Genomic DNA, 23,425 nt, shown 5'->3' with positions numbered 1-23,425 from the left:
AGTGGCATTGTGTAATCAAAACTGAGGGTGTGGCACAGTTCAGCTCAAAATGTGTGTGTGTGGGGGGGGGGGCAAAATGTGATTTTCCAATTAAACCTGTGGATAAGTGGAGCGCTAAACGGCAATTAATACAGAGCAATATAACTTGTGAACTTGTGAAGCAGCCAATTATCCTGTGCTGTGCCTTTGTGTTCAGATGTGGTTTGTCAAATTATCTACTTATTTTCACCCTATGAAAGTGCAAAGTGCAGTCTTACCTTACCCCACGTAAAATGACTCACTCAAACGTATCTGAAGGATTTCAGAGGTTTAAAATACACTCGTCTCTCGATGTACTGTATGCTCTTGGCTGCAGCCTACTTTACGGCAGCTGTAAAGTTTCTAATGAACCGAATCAACTTTTCTAGAGTTGGATAGCTAGAGCCACTGAGCCTGCTGTCAACTATCTAAATCTAACCAGCAGGAGTCACACGACCGCTATTTATTATGACTTGCAACGAAAAGGCAGAGTAAAGCAAGGCGGAAGTGAGAAGAAAGAGGCAGGGAAACTTTTTTTTGGTAACTTGGAGTCGAGTCGGGGGCACAACACCGGTACTACGGGATGAAAAGGAGAAACTTTTCCATGCGGAGTTAGGAACTTTAGAGGGGCTCTGTCTGTCAGCTACAATGGGACTCCCCACTCTGGAGTTCAGCGACTCTTTCCTGGACGGTCCGGACTTCAGAGAGCGCCTCAAATGCCATGAGATCGAGCTGGAGAGGACCAATAAGTTCATCAAAGAGCTGATCAAGGATGGCAACATGCTCATCACGGCGTTCAAGAGTAAGTGGCTACCGTTTGCACTCTGCTGGGAACAGATAACACATCCTTTGTATTTGAAACTAACCTGAAAGAATAATAATTGAAGTACGCATTAATTGCTACAATGTATTTTTTAAGTCGACTGTCTATATCTATGGTTCAGCCCCTTTTTGAAGACGCAATGGGGGACTCCGACTCTTCATTGCTAACCAAACAAAAGCCTCAAGTTGAATAAAAATCACTAAATCACACATAATCAACACGTTTATGACTCGAGGACGGTGTAGTCATCCCAGGCCAGGGCTTGTGCGTCTACCAGTATGTGCATGCATGTAGCCTATAGCTAGGTCTTCTCCTATGATAGCTAGGCTACATATGAATGGGCTCACTCGCTGCTGTAATATCTAGTGGTTTCATAAGGCCACAGACAGACATATGGAGATCATTAGGAGGCCCAGAATGTGCTCTCACTTCAGCCTATTTAATGAAGGATGGAGGATGCTTTCCCTCTCAAGGGCTTTCAAGTCACATCACAAGTGTCTGAAAACAGATACCGCAGATATTTTATGAATGGGAGTTATCTTTTTGGGATGATGAGCATGCTCTATCGGTCATTGTCCTCTCAGATTCCAGATTTAATCTCAAAATTCCTCCATGCTGATTCAAGTGGGCTTCCTTCTGCTATATCAAATTATGTGTATATGGCAGATTGGTTTAAACGTTGTGAAATGGAGAAAGATAAGAAATATCATCTTGCATTTTGTGTGTGTGTGTGTGTGTGTGGGGGGGGGGGGGGGACTTAAAACTATATATTTTTAATACTGACTGATGAAGGTCATATTTCATATCATGTTATTATGTTTTGGAATGAAACCATATTATGTTTCGGAATGAAAACCTCAATATTCAAAATGAAGACTTTCTTGAAGTCAAAATCTTGATGCATCTTCAGACAGCTTGAAATTATTTGAAAGATAAGAAGATATACAGGCTGCTTTTGTATATAAGAATATGTTCTTAATTGCTTGCCTGGGTAAATAAAGGTAAAATATATATATATATATATACTTAATTCTGGGAAAAACATTTCTCAGAATAATAATAATGACATAATTTTCTTTGAATGTCATTCAACCTTTGTTATGTACTGAGAGGAAACATTTTCCCCATTGTTTTCATTGGCATTCCTACATGTACAGTACATGCTTTTGCTTTTTGCTGGGCTTGTTGTGGACTGGCCCATCACTCAGTACACTGATGCGGCATGCTGCTGCATACAAGACCTCACCTTGAAGTCCCACATGCTTCTATGTAACAAACCATCTGACAGTGTCAGGTTATACAAGACCCATTCAAAAGCGCAAATGATAGGCATTGTATTTTTTATTGCAGATTGCTTGTGTTCACCGCCTTCTTCAGCGCCTGTGGTGGATTTTCGGATGCAGATTACCACAGCCTCGAACTAGAAGCTGTTTCAAAGTAGACGGCTCATGTAGTTGAGACTGACTATGTCTAACTTTTCCCAACAAAGGAGGAGGAGGGCAGGACTAGCAGACACTTTCGTGCATCAAGGCCAATATTTGCATGTAGCTTCACAGTCCCAGGGGAGCCAGGTGGGCTTGAGGAGACCTATGGGGCGCCAATCATGCCTGACGACACAGGCATGAGAATGACTTTCTTTTCTTCTTCTTCTTCTTCTTCTTCTTCTTCTTCTTCTTCTTCTTCTTCTTCTTCTTCTTCTTCTTCTTCTTCTTCTTCTTCTTTAAGATGATGTTTTTGGCATTTTCTCTTTTATCAGACAGTTCAAAGCTGAGAGAGACAGGACAGATTGGGAGAGGGAGAGGGATGACATGCAACAATCAGGATGCAAGAACAACTTTATTACGACAATGGCAATAAAGTAATCTTATCTTATCTTATCTTATCACTCAAGTAACCTGGTTTTGGTATGTGAACATCATAACTCGGTTATGATAACCCGGTTAAGCTCGTACTCCGATTATGAGGAACCCGGTTCAGATGCCTGGCTTCCTAATTCAGTAATGTTTGGCTGCATGTTTTTCATGCTTGCATTTGAGCGGACGGTTCAATCTGTGGGCGGGACAGCACAGGCGGACAGGAATATTCTGTTAACTGCTTTATTCATGGGAAAAGGAATACTCAATAGCAGGGTGCCAAAGGTCCATGCATACAGCTTAACCTGAAGAAGACCTTATTGTACCTGACCTTATTGACTGGAGCATGGCCAAACGCCGCTTCACCCTGTGCATGTCAATGTAAGCAGAGAAACATTGCCCTGCTTTGAGTTCTTAGTACAGGGACATTTTGCCACCTCCCACGGCTGCCTGCTGTTGTGCTTTAGCACCACCAGCTCTCAGATTGCTGAATTAAAAGGCCCATAATGAGCAATGTAGATCAATTGGTGATTAAACTCCACTTGTAAATAATTGGATCACTCTGAAACGTGGCACAAACTCTGCCAGCTATAGAATTGTAAAGTGTTCATTTCCATTTGCTTATCTAAGACTACAGTATATCGATATGTTTGCTGTTCAGGAGGCTGATGCCATCTGCTTTTGTTTAGTGTTCAGAAGGGGGGGGGGGGGGGGGTTCTACGTCAGGGGTCGATAGAAAAAAGTTAACTTTAACACCACAGAGGGTTTATGACCCACCATCAGCGGTGACATTACTGGAAGACATTTTTATAATGGATTTTTTATTTTATAATATCATGTTTCAAAATCGGGTATTATACCATAATTCACTGGTCTTCCCACCCAGTCAGTCGTTGTAATTCTGGACAAAGTCAGTTGAGCCGGGGGTGATTTTCATATTCATACATGGCTTGTGACTGGTTTTATGCATTACATTAGTGTAGCTGACTGGGCAGTTCCCAGGTGTGTACTGTGTTACTGTATGTGTGTAAGTGTGATTCCTCCTGCAACTTTAAGTAAGAAGTAGGTAAGTAAGTAAGAAAAAAATAAATCAGAAACTGTTCTGGCCTTGGTTTCTGTAGTCATCAGTGAGCCACCAACTATTTCTATATGGTACATTGCATTAATGCCATATGCAACATGTATATTAGTAGGGCGCTGCAACTAACGATTATTTTCATTATCAATTAATCTGTCGATTATTTTTTCGACTAATCAATTAGTCGTTTGGTCTATAAAATGTCACAAAATGATGAAAAATGTCCATCACTTTTTCGCAAAGCCAAAGATGATGTCCTCATTATGTCTTCTTTTGTCCTCCTGACCAACAGTCCACAATCCAAAGATAATCAGTTTACTGTCATAGAAGACTAAAGAAACCAGCAAATATTCACATTTAAGAAGTTAAAATTTTAGTTTTTTCCCTTTAAAAATTTGTCTTAATGATTAATCAATTATAAAAAATAGTTGACGACTCATTTTCTCTATATTAGGATTGACAAATGTTTTGACAAAAAGGTGACAAATTTGATGAAAGGCATCATGACGGTTGGTTCTCTCATAGCCAAGATGCCAACAGTATAGCAGGAACAGGCTACAGTCCAATGACCATATAATAACCATGGAAACAGTGAAGAAAGGTGGCATCTGGCTTGGCTCTATAGGGACAAATCAGAGGCTGGGTTTCTTTCTCATGATTTTCCTAGCATGCCAATAATGCTTGTTTGGAATAATATTCACTTAGCAATATCTATTATATATATATCTGTTTTCTACTGATAAAAAAGAGAAAACATAGTACTGTCGTCTGTTCTTCGTAAACCATCTTATGTTTGCACCTCTCTACTGTATTAAATCTGTTGATGGCCACGATGAGGAACCTGCTCTAGTCTCTAAACATTCCCCAAATCCCACTGACTGACTGCTACTATATCACTGTGGCTCATTTGTCCAGCGTCCAAGGAACATTCACTCACTATCTGCAGCTGCTGTAAACAGCATTCACTTGCTGTTCACACCTGGTGTAAATAACAACTGCTGATTTGTATTATCCCCCATTTGACTGCAGTAATTGAATACATAAAAGAAGCTAATTATCCCTTTGTGACCAGGGTGGTAAAAAAAACCTCAGCCACCAGCAACATGATACGTTTTGGCTGGTTGGTGAGATTGTCTATGCTCCCTCCCACCCACCCACTTGCACAGCTAAAGCAAACATCATTGGAAGGTCCAGGTCTCTTGTAAAAATGTATGGTATACAGGGCTGGGCAATTAACCCAAAAACCCCGACATTCAGAACCTCTAATCGACTTAACCTTGCTCATGTCAATTCATTCAATTAATTACATAATTCATTCAACCAATGACTGTTAATTTGGTTAATACTTTCCCCAATGCGTGCGTTCATGAACTAGCCCCTTGAAAAAAGACTACATCACGTCACGTGCCTCCGCCCTGTCCAACTAACGTTAGGGCTAATGTCCACTTTGTCCACCAGCTCCGGAACAGATGCGGTACGGCTGCGAACAGACCCACACTCATGTAATCTGTCAGACATATGCGGGATCCGACAAAAATAGAAGAGGTGCGTAATTCTTCCATATCGCATGTATTCCCCATCTATTAAGATGGGCGAGAGTCGATCCGGCAGTTTTACCGGATCCACAACACAAGCGTAACGCATAAAATGTGTACATTGCCTGTTAGTGTGCGTTCAGGCGTTCACTCAAAGCAAAGCTGTCGGCATGGATGATGACACGAGCGAAAACACACAGCCAACAAACAGTACAGTACAGTACAATACAGTACAATACAGTACAGACCTTGTCAGTCAGAGAACTATGAGGGCAGTGTAAAATAAAATAAAAAAGCCTATAAAATAAATGTCGTTCATTAATCGTAATAAAGGTAAAAGTTTGAAATAAACCTGTTATTTATGGGCTGATATATGTGCCACCTCAAATTGAATTCGAATTGCTCAACTTGAATTCGAAATTTTTCATTTTGAATTTGAATTGCTCTTTTTGAATTCGAAATTTTTCATTTTGAAATTGAATTGCTCTATTTGAATTCGAATTTTTTTATTTTGAAATTGAATTGCTCTATTTGAATTTGAATTGCTCTATTTGAATTCGAATTTTTTCATTTTGAAATTGAATTGCTTTTATATTTTGAAATTTTTATTTTTTAATGTGAGTTGAAAAACTGAATCTGAATAGCATAATTTTAAACTGAATTTATTTGCTTTGAAATTATTTAGTTTCCACATTCCTATTTCAAAATTCAATTCAAAATTTTCAGAATCTTGTGTTCAAAAATTTCAACATGTGTGTGCGCCATCCGGGTCCTTCAAGGAGGAAGGAGGAAGAGCAATCGAGCGCAGATTGACCGAACTCCTTTTTAGGTGAGGGGCCGAAGGCTGCTATCTGCTTTCGTTTTTGAGATGATCGATCCCCATTTTGAGGTTAGATGCTTTTTTCATATGAACTAAATAAAATTCTTCTGAACACGATTCCGTTTGTTGGCAGCCTCAAATCGAACGCAGTTTAATGAAAACGTAACTTATTAGATCAGGGAAACGTTATGGCAGTGCTATCGCAAAAACCAATCAAATGCTCGTTTTAGCGTCACATGACTTGAATCAGCCAATGATATTCCCGCAAACAGGACGTATAGGAAGTGTGAACAAACCATAACAAACGCATCACAGAACGAAGCCGCTGGTAAGTCTGTTGAGATAATGTTTAGCGAATATAATTCATAATCGTTTTAATAGTAATAGTAATACTACTTTGCTACATCTTTGATGCAGTCAATATTGGCAACCGGCTAGTGTTAAATGAATTGTCATCACACAAGTTGTCTCTTTGCTGGTGTTAGGCTACAGCTAACACCATGTTGGACGTTACCAGAGTGGGAAATTAATTATTTTGCGTCTTAAATCTACCAGCCACTTTAGTATTTCACCAGCATTTAGCTGCAGTGCTAGATTCTCACCCTGCACATAAGGCTGCTGTTGCAGTAGTGGCCTTGTGTCCATTCTAGACAAGGAAGACAAACCCCAAGACTGTGTTACAGTAGGCTAAGTGTATCTTGTCCTATAATTGACCAGACTAGACAGAGGTTGAAGTAGAAGAGATAACATTTATTACAAACGTTTACATCATCTGCAGCTCACCAGTTACTCGTGTCAATATTTTAACCTAAAATGTTTTAGCATTGATTTTTAAAAGAATTGCAAAGAATAACAGTTTTATGTTCTCCTGTAGGATGTGTTTTGGAGAGCATTGATAAAGGACTACCAGTACATCCCAGATCTCCAGAGCCTGAACAACGTTTTCTGTCAAGCTGCGAATGAGGGCTAGGTGTGACAGGAAACATGTCGTCACAGATTGTCTTTTGAAATGTAGCATTATGAAATATAGCCCAATTAATTATAGTATATAGTAATCTTATTTTTTCCAACTAGAAAATGTTCAGTTTGTAGCAGCAAGGTGCATACCTCTGACACTAACACTGTGTTAAACTGTAAAGGTGGAGGTTACAGGTGTAGCCTCAGCAAGTGAGACATCCAGGTGGAATGAGGAGGATTCAGAGGAACTAATGCCAGGGTTTTTATTTACAAACCAAATCCCTTGATTAATGATGGAAAATCATGTGGACAGATGATTTGGCCTAAAAGACAAACAAGGTATTAACAAAGGATTTGATCAAACAAGGGAAAACAAATTAAACTGTAAAGTAATATAATAAATCTAATTCAAATCAAATACTCAATCAATATTCAAAGGAACTAACTATAATAAACTAACACTTCAAACGATGCATCTGCACATGGACAATCAATTGGGAAGAACAGAGCAGAGCAGCCTCCTCTCAACAGCATACATGGCCTACTGAGCTTCACCCAATCAACCACCCTTTATTGAGCCCATGTGCAGCTCAATCAGGGCCCCAGGTGTGGCTGGTTAGGTGGGGCTGAACTGGTGGGGGGATTTTGTACAACTAACATTTAAAAAAGTCTAACATTGAAGTATTTTTGACTCTGAAGAAGACTAGAAGAAGATTACCTGTCAAAATGTCACTCAGCCCCTATTAATAAACGTGCAGACAGAAAAGAGTGCTCCATATGTCTTTACTCCAGGCAGTCTGTGAAGTGCCCAGGTAAAACTTCTTTCTATGTAGGTTCCACTATAACATTTCTAAATTAAATGCTGCCGGTCACTAACACTAACCCATCTTTGCAGGCCACATCATCAGTGCACACTCATATTCATGCAACTCCATTATTCAGCACTGTAAATGTTACTGTTGCAAACAGTATGAATAGTTAATTGATTGTGTCCCACATCTGTTATTTTGGAATAAAAAAATATTCTATGCCCTGAAATGTAATGTCATGCATAATTACTTAGATTTTCTGACATCACATTAGGAGGGGTTATGCATTGTCATTTATGCTGTGATGGTAAATAAAAGGCAGATATATAAATGTCCTTATTTATTACAGGTAAAACCAAACATGAAACTACTAACAAGTACTGTACATGTTTTATAAAATTTAATGATAGCCTGCATATCACTGTATAGATTAAGACTGTTCTTCACAGCCACAAATATCAATATGCAAGATGATTGGCAGGGTTCCTACATGCTTTCCATTTTTAAATTACATATTTTCCCATGCAGACCCTATGTTCTTGACTGGATTTGATTTATGTAGGTATTTGATAATGCATAGTGACAGCAGCTAGATAGTAAATAGCATCCCTCTATCTGAACATTACTCACATCAACAAAAACTGGACTCAAAGTGGCTACAACATAAAAGCTGTCTTCCCCAACGTCAACGACGGGTCTTCATCCCACACAAGGAGCAAAATGATGTGTAGTAGCATGGAGACACAAGAGTATGGTGGTTGCAGAACATCTCTCCAAATCTGCGGGTATCTGCTGCAGTCTGCAGGTTTGGGTCCGTGATAGACACAGCTAGCAGTTGTCCTGTTCCCCATCCCACCGTCACAGTTAGTCATCGCCAGAGGCAATGTTCTCTCTTCTTGGAATCTCTAATAAGAGAAAACATAGTAGTTACTGTATGTTACATGTGTGGCCAGCGTTGCTAACCTAGCTTCTGAAATGTTTACGGCTAGAATTCATTAGATCGATAATGCTACCGTAGCCTAATCTAGCTAACGTTAACGTTACCTCCACCTCGCTAGCTATAGCAACATACTGTTCTAGCTACAGCCTACAAGGAAAATTCATTCATTTATCAAATGTCTTTATCTTACCAAACACAATTACGCTAGTTTCTGAGATAATATATAGTGTGGCATATACCTGTGAATAACATGTAATGTAAATGCTCAACATTGTGCGTTTATTCTTACCTGGAAATCACACATCAATCCGTAGCTTGTTTCTGTGGCAGTTAGCCTAGTTGGCTAGCTAGCCAACTAGGCTAAGCGCCACAGAAAACAAGCTCAGCTGGTGTAGCTACGTTACGTTATGCCGGTGAAAATACATGGTAACCAGTTGGTATTTACCGTGGTTGGTGTCCTCTCGTCCATGATGATGAGCAGACAATGGAAAGACTGGCGGGCGGCTAATTTAATACATCCGCGAGAGCAAAGACCTGTGGTGTAAGGTGTAATCTCAGTACATGATGTTGACCTGTTGATGATGTCACGGGGTCGGGGGAGGATCAGTTCCGGGTTCACGAGATTCGCTGTCATGTACTGTTCAATGATATATACTACTGTATAAACATCCTTGTTCAACTCAAAGTGGTCTTCTATGATTGTAGCGAACCTGAATACAACAAGACCAAATAGTTCTAGCGGGAGTGGGTGTGTGGTGCCTCGGCCAAAAAGGAGTTAGGTCAATCAGCGCTCGATTGCTCTTCCTCCTTCCTCCTTCCTCCTCTTCCTCCTTGAAGGACCCGGATGGCGCACACACATGTTGAAATTTTTGAACACAAGATTCTGAAAAATTTGAATTGAATTTTGAAATAGGAATGTGGAAACTGAATAATTTCAAAGCAAATAAATTCAGTTTAAAATTATGCTATTCAGATTCAGTTTTTCAACTCACATTAAAAAATAAAAATTTCAAAATATAAAAGCAATTCAATTTCAAAATGAAAAAATTCGAATTCAAATAGAGCAATTCAAATTCAAATAGAGCAATTCAATTTCAAAATAAAAAAAATCGAATTCAAATAGAGCAATTCAATTTCAAAATGAAAAATTTCGAATTCAAAAAGAGCAATTCAAATTCAAAATGAAAAATTTCGTATTCAAGTTGAGCAATTCAAATTCAATTTGAGGTGGCACATATATCAGCCCATAGTTATTGACTTGAAGTCACCCAGCCAGATTTGGAACTCAATGGTGCTCTTTTTTGTGTGGTCATTAACATTTATGGAGGTGAGAAAAACGGTGACAATGAGTGAGGGAATACAGGTAATTTAGGAGATAATAACACATAACTATGGCTCCCAGTGCAGCTTTCTCCTGACTCATATAGTCAACTTTTATGGTTAGGAGGAGCTGTGCTGGCCTTGGTTTGTAACATGCTGAGAGTAGTAGCCTGCTGTGTGGTGTGTTACATTATTGCTAGAGAACATGCATGACATGATTAATACTCTAATGACATTGACAAATACTCTGAGAAACATTGGTGGCACTGGTGAGTGCTGAAGGCTCACTCTGGGCACGTGCAGTGAAGGAATCCACAGAGAGGCACTCGGAGGCGGGCAGCCCTGGGGGTGATAGCGGGTGTCCTTCACACACAATTTGTAAAACAATGAGCACAGTGCTTATCACTCGCCTCATGGCTAGAGCAGGTGCACTCAGCCACATCATTTCTTTATATCTGCTGTCTGGCTCTGTAGCCAATCATCGCTGCTAAAATACATACAGCTCCGATTTAAGGTGTGTCCGTGACTCCGTGTCGTGCCGTTCACATTTCACTATTGGTGCTTTCGTGCGCACTTCCTCAGTCTCTCAAGAAAACGGATGAATCACCGTGTTTCATTCATCTCAAGATAGCTAAACAGACACGGCAGAGAAGCTTTGTTTAAATTGGAAGAAACCCCATTATTATGTTAGCTTATACTGTGTATCTGCCACCTGCTTGTGCCTGTTCCCTGATTACTCCCCCGCGCATATCCAGTAATGAACGGATGACGCACATGGGCTTGTTTTTATTATTATTATATAAAAAATAATAAAACACTATCCAGTATTCAGCTCTGGCTTTAAAACGGCGTCTTCACTTGTTTCCGACTGCGCCCGCATAAGTTTGAGGGTTTCATGCCTTGATGAATAACATAGCTCTAATAATTAGTGGCTGGTGAGCTTCTTCACGTCAGAAGAGACTTGGCACAGCTTTGGGAACTCTGTGTGTTTGTTTGTCTGAGGACAGATGATGCTCCCAAGGCTCGGCCACAGGAAGTGTCCTGTAAACATGTTGTATAACCATCCCCCATCCTCCCTCACATAGCATTCTGCCTGACATCACTCTGGTTTGCTGTGTTGTGTTGTGTGTGTGTGTGTGTGTGTGTGTGTGTGTGTGTGTGTGTGTGTGTGTGTGTGTGTGTGTGTGTGTGTCTGTGTGTGTGTGTCTGTGTGTGTGTGTGTGTGTGTGTGTGTGTGTGTGTGTGTGTGTGTGTGTGCGTGTGCGTGTGCGTGTGTGTCTATGTGTGTCAGACTGTGACTGTAAGGCAGTGTCTGTGTTTTAGCCAGGATTATACATTATTATAATGTCTGGCCGGCTGCTTTGCCTACTCAGATGAATTTGAACCCGTGTAATGGAAATGAAGTACAGGCGTGGACATTACAGTATGTGACTGGTTTAGCAATAACGCAGGCCACAGCAGCGGGGCGAGCGTGGTCCAAGCAGCGCTGCGAGCGACTGCGGGCGTTTTTGTGTGGACAGATTTGGATAAAAGGATTAGACGTTGTATTCCTAAAGCTCAGTACCGCTGTGCAGGGAAATGTGTTAGACTCCAGATTGAGGTGTTTTTCTCAAGTACTCTGCTGTTGCCCCAGTCACTCAAAGTGATTGTCACACCATATGCACACCGCTCTCATGCCTCTTTAGTGGAGTCTAGGAAACGATAAGGTGGTGCAGGTGTGTTCTCCTCCACATTGCAACACTGTAGCATCATTCACATCATCATCATCATCATCATCATCTCCTTGATTCACCCAGGGAGGGCCATTGAGAGCATGCTCTCTTTGTCAAGGTCGTCCTGAATACATCACATAAAAACACATAGGACAAAAGCAGCAGCCTGGCAGGTGGCAAACATGCACACAAAGCAAACGGATGTATTCTATGTGCTCTTCTTTTCGTTTCTTCTTCTTCGACAGTTTCCCATTTCTTTACACAGTTCCTTGCATTTGTATTGAACTCTGCAAGGTCTTTTGAGCTGCAAGGGTTGGGTAGTAGAGTGCAGACAAGGCAGTGAGTGCTCCATAGTGTGGCCTGCTTCTCCACCTTCACAGGTGCTTGGGCCTCCCGTTTGTGTTCTCAGGAGTGTCTCAGGAGAGTTTAGGGGTTCTTGACGTGAAGAAGTTTGAGAACCACTGAACTAAGCAGATAGCTCAGTATTAACAGAGTGTGATGGCAGTGAGACTGTTTAGCTTCTTACTTTCACTTGAGCCAAGAAGCTTTTCCTTCAATATACATACAATGCTGAGATTTTTTTGCTCATACTAGATCAGGACTGAGCCCATAGTCTTGCATTGAATTTATGTGGGTATACACATGACCTGTCGGGTCAATTTGTCATTGATTCTGGCATTACATTGTTCTGATAGAGAGTAGACGTGTTGGGAGAGATACTCAGACTTAGCCTACGCAGATGCTAAATTCTAAATTTGGATCGTGCAGTAGAAATATTTAAATAAACAGTCTCCAGCGCCTGGACCGATGAGTTGCCAAGTTTGTATTATTGGAAGGTGTTCAGGGAACGAGGGGTTTTAAATTCATTTTGTATGCCTCTTTAAAAAAGCATTTAGTTCTCAGTCAGAAATGGGTTGGGGGGCTAATTGTACACACCTTGATTACAGCAAGAAGGCTGCTTAGAGGCTGCTTAATGGATGATTTGTAAAGTCTTTTTTTTTATATAAATTCCCATGAAAAAAATAGAACATTTAAATTAGAAATGTGTTTCTGACTGCTGTCTGTTTCAGATTGGAGCAAGTTTTACCTGCTCTAAAAGTGATGTGAGATGGGATGTGTTGTCTGTGTTTCCTCGCCCTTCTGAAACAATCTATCTCAGCTCGGGCTAAAGGCTATAGACTTCTGATAAATGATGTTGGCTGGCCTGCCTGGCTTTTTTCATTTCAACAGAACTGAAGGGCTAATAACTTTGATCTGTTTCTATTGAGCTTAAGAATAGGCTGGAGCCTCACATCAGCTTCCTATCAGAGATGCACTTCTGATCAATCTATGCAGATAGCTGAACAAAATGCGGATATCTCGTCGTCAGATTTTGATCCTTAGTGATCTCTGTCTCATCACAGCATATCTAGTCGTTATTATTTGTAGAAATTGGTTTATTTTATGGAAGTTCACTTATCTCTTAAACTTCTGATCTGTCTGTCTTCAATCTATGCAGATAGCTGAACAAAATGCAGATATCTCGTCGTCAGATTTTGATCCTTAGTGATCTCTGTCTCATCACAGCATATTTGATTAATCGTTATTATTCGTAGAAATTGGTTTATTTTTTGGAAGTTCACTTATCTCTTAAACCCCTGTGTTGAAGTGTACAGGATTAACATTTATTGCGTTTCACAGATTCTTCGCATTTAGTTCATATTCATAGATTGCAGTATAGGTGACTAAATTTAGATTATTATAAAACAGAAAGTAGCATTGATTTTTTACACTTTGATAGAGTTATTCCACCTACTCAAAGCACTCAACTTTTCACCCTGTGCATTCTTAATCTAGGTCTATCTCTTAACTCTGGGTTCACTTGACCTCTTTTCACACGTTATTAAACCTAGGTTTATCTTAACCCCCGGTTAAGAGATTGTAAGCCTGAATCTCAAACACGCCACTACACTTCTCTATATTGGAAAAACCCAAGGAGGTGCAACTATGTGTAATAGGCCTAGGGCGTATGGCATATTGGAAGTAGAAGGAAGCGATCTGAATGCTCTTGCCCACAGTTTCAGTATTAAATCCACTTAGTGTAACTCTCAATCACAGCCAAGCAAAACTTGGTCCTGCTGCGTAACCAGAGGAAGCAACACAGACTGTGTCTACTGCACATATCACTGTGCACTACTTTAATGTTTTATTCATTCATATTTTCATTTTATTTATTTATTTATTTAGACCCCTCCATCGCTGTAGAATGAGATAGCAGGTTGACCAAGTGCCTCTTACAGCAGTGAGAGTGGAGTGAAGCTATTGTTTTAGGTGTAGCCTCTGGCAGGAGGAAATGCTCTGTATGCTCCGGGAGTGCGGCTCTGCTCCTCCCCTGCTGGGTGTCTGACGGGCGAGGCGTAATTGTAAGCAGGTGGAAGCGGCCTTACCTGAAGCGTCGCTCACCCCATCACAACCCCCCCCCCAATAGAATCAAAGTGGCACAATGCACCCCACTGTTGCATCAAAGAGAGCCCCTGTCTCTCGCTAAGCTGGGTGCACAGAAGCGTTCCCCTTTGAAGACCTTCTCATCTTGAATCAGCGGCGTCTCGCTGACGAGATGAAGTAGCTGTGGTGTTTCTCACCGCTCGCTGGGAATGTGATGTAAAGCAAGACAATAGCCTACGCTGTGTTTCATGCTATCTACAAAAGAAATCCATTGTTGCGGGCTGTTTTTCGACAGAGAGACATAGAAAAGCCTTGACACTATGAATGTGCACATTGTAAACAAGAGAGAGACAATATGCTGCATGTTAGCTACTGTATTTAGCAAAAGTTGCACAGAATTATTTTTTGTGCATATTTATGCTCTCCATATAAGCTCTCCATGCACACTTATGACTCGATAGCATGTATGGCTTTGGCTAGAGGTTTTAAAAGCTTTTGTGCATTAATTTGTGTCAAAGCGTTTCATTAATTAGGAGATGACGGGTGCTGCCAATGTCGCACAACAATTAGTTTCGTGACGAACATGACGGCAACATCATCCAAGGTGTTGTTAGAGTAGCTATGCTGACAGACAGTCTTCAAGCATGTCTCAACGTGTTGCTAGACAACAGACTGAGGAGGCAGCTTACACTAGCCTACTTTGTGTATTTTGCAAGCTTGAAATTGTATACGGTGTCCTTACGGTCAATCTGTGTGCAGTGCACGTCTGACAAACTGACTGAGCATCAAAGATTTCTCATCTGGCAAACTGTACTTTCTATCGTTTTAAAATATTTAATCCCCAAAGGTCTCTCAATTTCGGTCAGACTGAATCTTATAATTTCAACCCCAAAATCAATGGAAATTTCAGCCTCATGCATATTCCTCCATGGTGTTTCATGTCTTACTGTAAAAGCTGGTACTGTAGTAAGCAGCTCATATCAGCTCTTTTCAGGAAAACAGTGTTGTCTGTGTTTTGTCAGGGGTTTGCGGCAGATGGAATGCGGTAGTATGTGGTTGCCGTGGAGATGAGATAAAGGGGTGTACCCAGGGTCAAGTCAAGTCAAGTCAAGTCAAGTTTATTTATATAGCCCTAATTCACAAGCATGTCTCAGAGGGCTTCACAGAAAGTATGTCTAGCTGATTCTAGCTAACACACAATAACAAGAATATACAGAATAAAGATAACATTTGAACATTTGAAGAAAACAGGAGAGTGGAGGAGGGAGGGAGAGGGAGGAGGGAGGAGAGGGGGGAGGTGGGGAGAAAATAGGAAATGTGGGGAGGTGGGAGGGCGCAGGGGAAGGAGAGCAGTGGGAATGTGAAAGAGGGGAGAGGACAGAGAGGAGGAGAGAACAGAGAAGGAGAGGTGGAAGGGTACAGGGGAGGTAGAGTAGAGGTAGGGTCTAGGGTGGAGGGAGGGAGGGAGGAGAGGGGGGAGGTGGGGAGAAAATAGGAAATGTGGAGGAGGAGAGAACAGGGGAGGAGAGATGAGGGTGCAGGGGAGGGAGAACCAGGGTAGGGATAGGGTCTAGGGTTGAGGGAGGGGAGGGAGTAGGATACGGGCCCGGATTAGGGCGAGGGTGGGGAGAAATGGGAAATGTGGAGGAGGAGAGAACAGAGAAGGAGAGGGTGCAGGGGAGGGAGAGCAGGGGGAATGTGAGAGGGAGGAGAGGGCAGAGAGGAGGAGAGAACAGAGAAGGAGAGGTGGGGGGGCGCAGGGGAAGGAGAGCAGTGGGAATGTGAGGGTACAGGGGAGGTAGAGTAGAGGTAGGGTCTAGGGTGGAGGGAGGGAGTAGGATACGGGCCCGGATTAGGGCGAGGGTGGGGAGAAAATGGGAAATGTGGAGGAGGAAAGAACAGAGAAGGAGAGGTGGGAGGGTGCAGGGGAAGGAGAGCAGGGGGAATGTGAGAGAGGGGGAGGACAGAGAGTAGAGGTGCAGGGGAAGGAGAGCAGGGGAAGAAGAGCAGGGGGAATGTGAGAGAGGGGGGAGGACAGAGAGTAGAGGTAGGGTCTAGGGTGGAGGGAGGGAGTAGGATACGGGCCCGGATTAGGGCGAGGGTGGGGGGAAAATGGGAAATGTGGAGGAGGAGAGGACAGAGAAGGAGAGGTGGGAGGGTGCAGGGGGAGGAGAGCAGGGGGAATGTGAGAGAGGGGGGAGGACAGAGAGGCAGAGAAGGAGGGGTGGGAGGGTGCAGGGGAAGGAGAGCAGGGGGAATGTGAGAGAAGGGAGAGCAGGAAGTGGCAGGGATTCAGGAAAATAGGGGAGAAGAGGAGGAAGAGGAAGGAGCAGAGGGGGGGAGAATGAGGAGAGAGCAGGAGAAGGGAGGGGGGGGCGGTGGGATGTGGGGGAGGAAAGAGCATGGAAAGAGAGGAGAACAAGAAGGGGGAAGAAGGGAAGAAGCGGGGAAAGGGGGAAAGAGAGGGGGGGGGGGAGAAGATCAGACAACTGACTACTCTAAGCATTAACCAGAACTAACTGGGACATAGTATCTAGCTAATCTACAGCCTAATCTGGCCTATCCTACCCTGCTCTAGTCTGATTTTAGCCTGAACACTAACAGGTCAGCCTTAGGCTGTAGCTAATCTATCGCCTACCTAAGCTGTTCTAAACCAACCGGCAGCCCTCGACCAGTGATGAAGAGCACCGATGCCCCCCGACCCGGCCCCCGCCCACATATGGCGTGGGAGGGAAGGCCAGGCCGGGACACAGCGGCACCCCCTCACCCCCAGTGAACGCAAGAAAACCTTTCCACCATATGGATCGCCGCATGGATTGCCCCAGTGACTTGGCTGAGGAGGAACCTTGTGAGGTCGTTATGTTAGGGGCCAATTGCTGCGGCCCAGGCGGACCCAGCCCCCACGCGACCCGCCCCCCCAGCCCCCAGCCACCAACACCACACATCACAGGGGGCTGTGATGTGTGGTGACTGGCAACCACAGTCCTCTCTCACACCTCACACACACATGGGCGAGCGAGTGCTGAGGTAACTGCCTAGCTGCTCCATGCAACCATGTCCTGGCTGGGTGGTCTGAGTGCTCCTATTTGATTAACAGCCGGACTGTCTGCGGCTACACCATAACAATTGTTCTTTCTGTTGCCCCGTTGTGCGCGCCCGCTGCATGAAGAATAATTACTCCTGATTAAGTGCGGCATGAGAAAATTGCATGCAATGTGAGATAAAATGCTGGTTGAACTGAATACAATTGGTACACATTTTTTCCAGGAGTCAGTATAGTGTATTAATTAAAGGAAGGCTTTCCCGTGGGGAATATGAAGATATATTAAATCTCACGCCCCTAAGGAGTTGGAATCCGTTGAAATTTTTTGAATTGGTTGTTCAGAGCCTGAGCAATCAACCAAAATCCACTCTGTGTGTGGGGGGGGGGGGGGGGGGCTGGTGGGGGGGAGGGGCGGGAGCGGGGAGCAGAAGTCCTACACTTCCCACAATGCACTGGGCTCGTGGCCTTCTTTTCCACGCCCACCCCTCAGGCATTTGGCTGATATCAAACTCCAGTAGGTGGCGGTAATGCACATATATGTTTGCCAACCACCATAAAACTCAAAGAAGAAGAAGAAGAAGAAGAAGGCTTCGACATGAAAACAATCGTAGAAGAAGTATATACATTTTTTTTTGCCTCCAAATTGCACCAAATTTAAATGGTAGTATATATGTCGGGAGATGTCTTCATAAAAAAATTTTCATGCATTTTAAGGCATTTTCCTAGGAGTTATGAGCATCTGATGTTGTAACTATTTAATGTAAAAAAGGGTACATTGCTCAGCGTTGATTTCGTAACTTCAACGCACCTTCTACTAGATGTAAAATTTGACGAGCTTTCCAATGCCGCCAGTCCCGTGTCTGTAGGTGCTTCTGTTCCCGAGATATGGTTCTTTGCAAGCAGCTAGGGGAGCTAACATTAGCTAGCCTAGGCTATGCGGTGAAAAAAGATGGCTGCCTTTTGTTTTTCTTCAGGACCTGTGAAGGGGCGTGGAGGACCTCTAGAGGCGGAACCATGGCGGCACACCCCCACAACACTTGTAGTTTACAGCTGCTCTCTTCCGCAGGGCTGGACTTGACGCTCTGATGCGTTTTACGTCAGAGCGTCAAGAAAATATGTGAGAGATAAGGGATATCAGCCAGGAGGGTTGAGTGAGGGGAGGTGAAGGCTGCAATATCTAATCCAACTACTGACATTGTAATGACACAAATATGGTTGAAAATCAGGAAAGTCGGCCTTTAATGAGTCCAAACTTACTGTAAAACGTCTGTTTTTTTATGTCTGTTAGTGTAACTCTGGCCCCGGTAGCTGTTTTGCTTTTCATTCATTTCAGTGTTACACTTCATGGGTTAAATAGCATCTTGAGATTCACCTTATCAACGTTAGGCTTATTTCCTTTTATTGCTTCCCTGAACAACACAGCTCTTTTTCAATACACGAATACTCAAGATGGAAGATAGCAAATTCTGTCAGAAGACAAGTGGAGGAGCAAGATGAAATATGTAGGCACTGGGAGGCTTTCTCTCTGCATTGCCTATTTAGTTTGGAGGCCAATCTTGGTTGTTCCTGGACCTGTATGCCCTTACAGCAATAACGCCTATGAGGGCGTTCTTTACTGTGATGATGGTGATGATAAGAGAAGGCTAGTGTGGCTAGTAATGACATGGCTAGCTTTGTATTAGCAGCATAAGCGTGACCATTGAAGTACCTATAGTCATAGAAGAATGCTGTATGGGCTTGTATACGTGTTACCAGTGCATTTGAGAAAAATCACAACATATGGGCGTATGTTTGTTTGAAAAATGTACACATTGGCAGATTTATGGTGTAAAAACTGAATTCATAGATAAGAAAGTGCTTGGAATTCATTGGTAAAAAAACAGATATTAATTAAAGCAAATACTATTTGAAAGTAGAATAGCTGCTGTCAGCAACAACATATTGACTGAGAGAACACATTATGTGATGATGCGTTAAGGCTAACCCAACCTGAAGCAGAAGGTCTACTGAAATACAACATCACTTGGAGCGTGCATTGCCCTTGGCTACTTGCCAAAGGTTAAGAATCTGGGCTGTCCATTTATCTTCCTTTATTCCTTCTTTCTCTTTCCATTTCTCTTTGTTACACGGCCGTGTGATAGCTTTTAGTAGGTTGGTTTCTTTGTAACAAGCTTTTAGTCAGTTGGCTTCTTTGTAACAAGCTTTTAGTCAGTTGGTTTCTTTGTAGCGACTCTGCAGTGCTGATATCCAACTGCTAATGAGGAAAGAGCCAAAATAATCAGTGGCTATTCCCAAGCTGAATAAATACTGCCCATGTAAACTAAAAATTGTTGTGGCAGCTCTGTCTTGAGCATCGTTCTAATTAAAATTGTGTAAATTATGTGTGCATATGTTCAATATTTAACCAATAAGCTACCAAAAGAATGACAAGCTTATAATAAATAAAATATCAGAAAATGCACATAATAAGCTGTGACCCAGCTTGGTGCTTTGAGAAGGCATGGCGACCTTTTGTCATTTCAGTCTACTGAACTCCTGGCACAATGAACAGGTTATAGGCTGTAGATTCATTTATAGGCTCAGAGAGCTGACAAGATCAATTATAACTAACAGAATAATCTCAGTAGCCAGCTGTAGATAAATGTCTATGGGGCACAACTCTTCAAAAGTGGTTAAGGACCGCCCCTAGACAACAACAATAACAAAGCATGACAGACATAGGAATTGACCAACCACGGACCTCCTTATTTGCGTGACGCCACTCGTCGGGCAGTGCATTGTACACAATGCACGCAGACAGCCACACTTTTGTTACAGCCCAGCCAATCAGAGGCTTGCCTCCACTTTATGTGTGGAAAACTCAGAAATGCAGATCAGACCCTCAGTTGCTGGAATTGATCAAGTGAGTCTCAAGTCTGATTACGTGAGGACAAGTCTCAAGTAAGTCCCAAGCCAAGATTGGTCCATCGTGCTGCACGGTGGCTAATTTTTTTTTTTTTTCCCCAATATGTTTATTGTCATTTTTTTCCTTATACACAACATACAGTGACAATACAACTTTAAAGACCAGACATTTTACAACATACAACGGTGGCTCATTTCTACCGTGCCTCGTTGGTTTGCCCTCAAGGTCTCGCCTTCTTCGCAGCCTCACTGTTGCCTGGAGCTTGACTGAGTCATCCAATGCCATTCCCAGTGTTCGCTTGCATACCGGATAACGTTACACAGACACTTGACAATGTTGAACATGTTAATGTTTTATATTTAATATTAACTCATGATCATGTCTCAAGTCAGTCTTTTACTTCCAAGTCCAAGTCGAGTATCAGTAATTTATTTTTTTCAAGTCAAGTCGCAAGTAATCAAAACAGTGACTCGAGTCGACTCGAGTTCAAGTCACAGTCAGTGACTCAAGTCCACATCCCCAGCCAAATGGGGGGGGGGGGGGGACATCACTGCATTAGGGCAGGGTGACACTGACGACTCTTGGTCCCACCCCTGCTTCATCCTTATTGGTTAGGAGAACTCTGAAGTGACATTGATGAGCAGTGCTTCAGAGTCAGACACCGGTGTTTAGTGGACAAACTAGACATGGACCCTGGAGTTGAAGTTAAAGTCTGACAACAACGCAACTTTTCTTCCCATAGTGCTCAATAGAAGACTTGATTAATACCACATTAAAGTTTGATAGAAGGGTGAAGTGTTTCATCATGACTGACTGACATGTTGGCTCTTGAAAACCGTGACACTGTGGTAAAGATGGCTATTCATCCAATCAGAAATATTGCTTGGATGTACCTTTTTGTACAATTGATCCAATTATGGTTTTAGCAGGTTCTCCCTTGAATTCTAAATCAAAGCAAAATGAATTAAGACAGAATTTAGTACCTTTGTGATAGTGTGTGACTGTGTGTCTTATGCTGATACAAAGCCTCCAGAGATATTTTTAGTCATGCAGAGGCCTCAGCAGTGATGAGGCAGATAGCTATCAAGCTGCACAGAGTTCATTGTCTTCATTGTAATGACTTTCTGTTGAAAACAAGAAAAAAAAGATGCTACCGAGTAATAGGTATGTTGTTGAGTGGCTCAAAGACATTACATTGGATCGCTCGCTATGTTATTATCGTTGCGTTATTGCAAAGAGGGCTATTGGGTATGAGAACGCAACACTCAGATGGATATGGGAAATACACCTTTTTCCCCCCTTAAGGTGAGTCCGAGCTAGTGCAATAAAGAAGCAGCCCTTTCCATGAGTTGTGCTCATTTCCTGCTTTGTTTGTGGTGGCTTATAGGGGAACTATGCGAGCAGTTGAAGGCACAGGTCCGTTCAGCGGGGGTGGGGCCTGTCTGAAAGTCAGAGCTCAAAGATCATTTATTATTGATGGCCCTGTGAGCACAAGCAGACAACTGCAGCCAGCTATTGATCTCAAATCAGCAGCTTTAGAGGCAAAGCAGGAATGATAGGAGGAGCAGGAGCAACAGCAGCAGCACAGCACATCTTCTGGAAAGTTCCACTGAGTGACACTGTGCTACTAGAACCTGTTCAAAAATACACAACCAAGATACAGGAGCTGTCTGTAAAAGCCTTTCAATCTCTATCCTAGACAATAACTGAAATACGCTGAAATATTATATAACAGAATTCTTAGGGAGAGAAAAGGTAGCTCATAGACAAATATAGCACAGTTCTTTATTATTATTAGCAATTATGTTTACAGGGTGATTTTGGAGGGCTTTTTAGGTCAGTTTGTAATTTGGGATGCCTGCTAGTTGGATAAACTATGATTGCCACTGTACTAGCAGTTTAACTCACCACACACTATCCTCTCTTTTGTGTGTGTGTTTTTTCCCCTCCGCAAAAGGACCTGCATTGCATAGTATACAATAATATAGTTTTTTTTTAAATGGTGACAGCAAGTCAAACATGATGGTATTCATTATGTGGTTATGTTTGTGGGATTATTTTTGAGAAACTGCAAAAAAAAAAAGTAAAATAGCAACGTTTTTGGACCCACGTTGATATGTTACAATTTCGGCTCCGAAATTGTAAAATGGTAACATACGTTTATACAGGGGTAGGCGTGGTTTCTGGAGATTTTAGGTTTTCTAACCTCTCCCAGACCCTAACTCTAAACCTAAAATCTCCGAAAACCACGCCCACCCATGAACGTACGTTACCATTTTACAATTTTGGAGGCAAAATCGTAACATAGCAACGTTGGTCCAAAACGTTGCTATTTTACAATTGTCTGTGAGACTGTGTTGGCCAAAGAGCTTAAAGCATAGGCTCTAAAATGTTAGTACAAATATACTGTATGTGGCCTCTGACCAACATGTCTAAATATTCAACATTTGAATAGATGCCTAATCAAAACACAATGTTTATTGCAGATTTATGACTAGAACAACACACAGTTCTGAGCTGCAATTAACTTTCAGATGATGTGTACAACTTCTATGTGGCATATGGTGTTGACCTGCTATCTTACCCCAAATTCGCCAGTCCCCCCTAAAAAAGACAAATTGGTGTCTGGTAGGGAGGGGTGGAGTAGGTTAAATTAATTATTCTCAAGAATATATGATTGTATTGTTTTCTTCATAGACTATTTATACTGGCTGTTGAATAACTTGATGATAGGACGGGGATAATGACCTTGTGTAAACTAAGCGAAGTAGTCTGAAAGCATGTGAACTAAGTAGGGATGGGCATCGAATTTCGAATTTTCGAATAATCGTTGTTATTATCAAGGTCGACTTTTATTATTGAAATTCGAAATTCGTTTATTGGGAAAAAAAAAAAAAAAAAAATTGTGAGTGAAATGTTGCATTGTCTCCCCTGATTCTAAGTACCGTATAGTCGAATCGCTTGGTTTGAGCAAGTAAAACAATTTTTATAAGCAACCTCTCCCTCTTCATGGGATTTCATCCGCCATTCATTTTTCCATAAACCTTGCTTAAAATGCTTATAAAACCAGGTCGAAACCTGGCATAGCGCCGGTGCATGGTATCGTCACGCATTTTTTCCAAAGGTGGGTTGTATCATTTTAGATAGTTATTGTCATGCTAATGCCTGTGCAAGTGGTCATTTTTCTG

General features: G+C 42.2%; 1 protein-coding gene across 1 annotated transcript in view; it reads left to right on the top strand.

Moving 5' to 3' along the window:
• Positions 1–666: 666 nt before the first annotated feature.
• The window catches only part of arhgap42b (Rho GTPase activating protein 42b), a gene marked incomplete at its 5' end in the record, with an annotated part of 94,422 nt that continues 71,663 nt past the window's right edge, over positions 667–23,425 (top strand). Inside the window, one exon of the mRNA XM_083637133.1 lies at positions 667–820. Within this exon, the coding sequence (XP_083493259.1) occupies positions 667–820 (154 nt within the window). The remainder of the gene's footprint in view (positions 821–23,425) is intronic.

Source organism: Poromitra crassiceps (genome assembly GCF_964638095.1).
Source record: "Poromitra crassiceps genome assembly, chromosome: 5".
Lineage (NCBI taxonomy): Eukaryota > Metazoa > Chordata > Actinopteri > Beryciformes > Melamphaidae > Poromitra > Poromitra crassiceps.
This window is presented reverse-complemented; position numbering and strand designations above follow the sequence as displayed.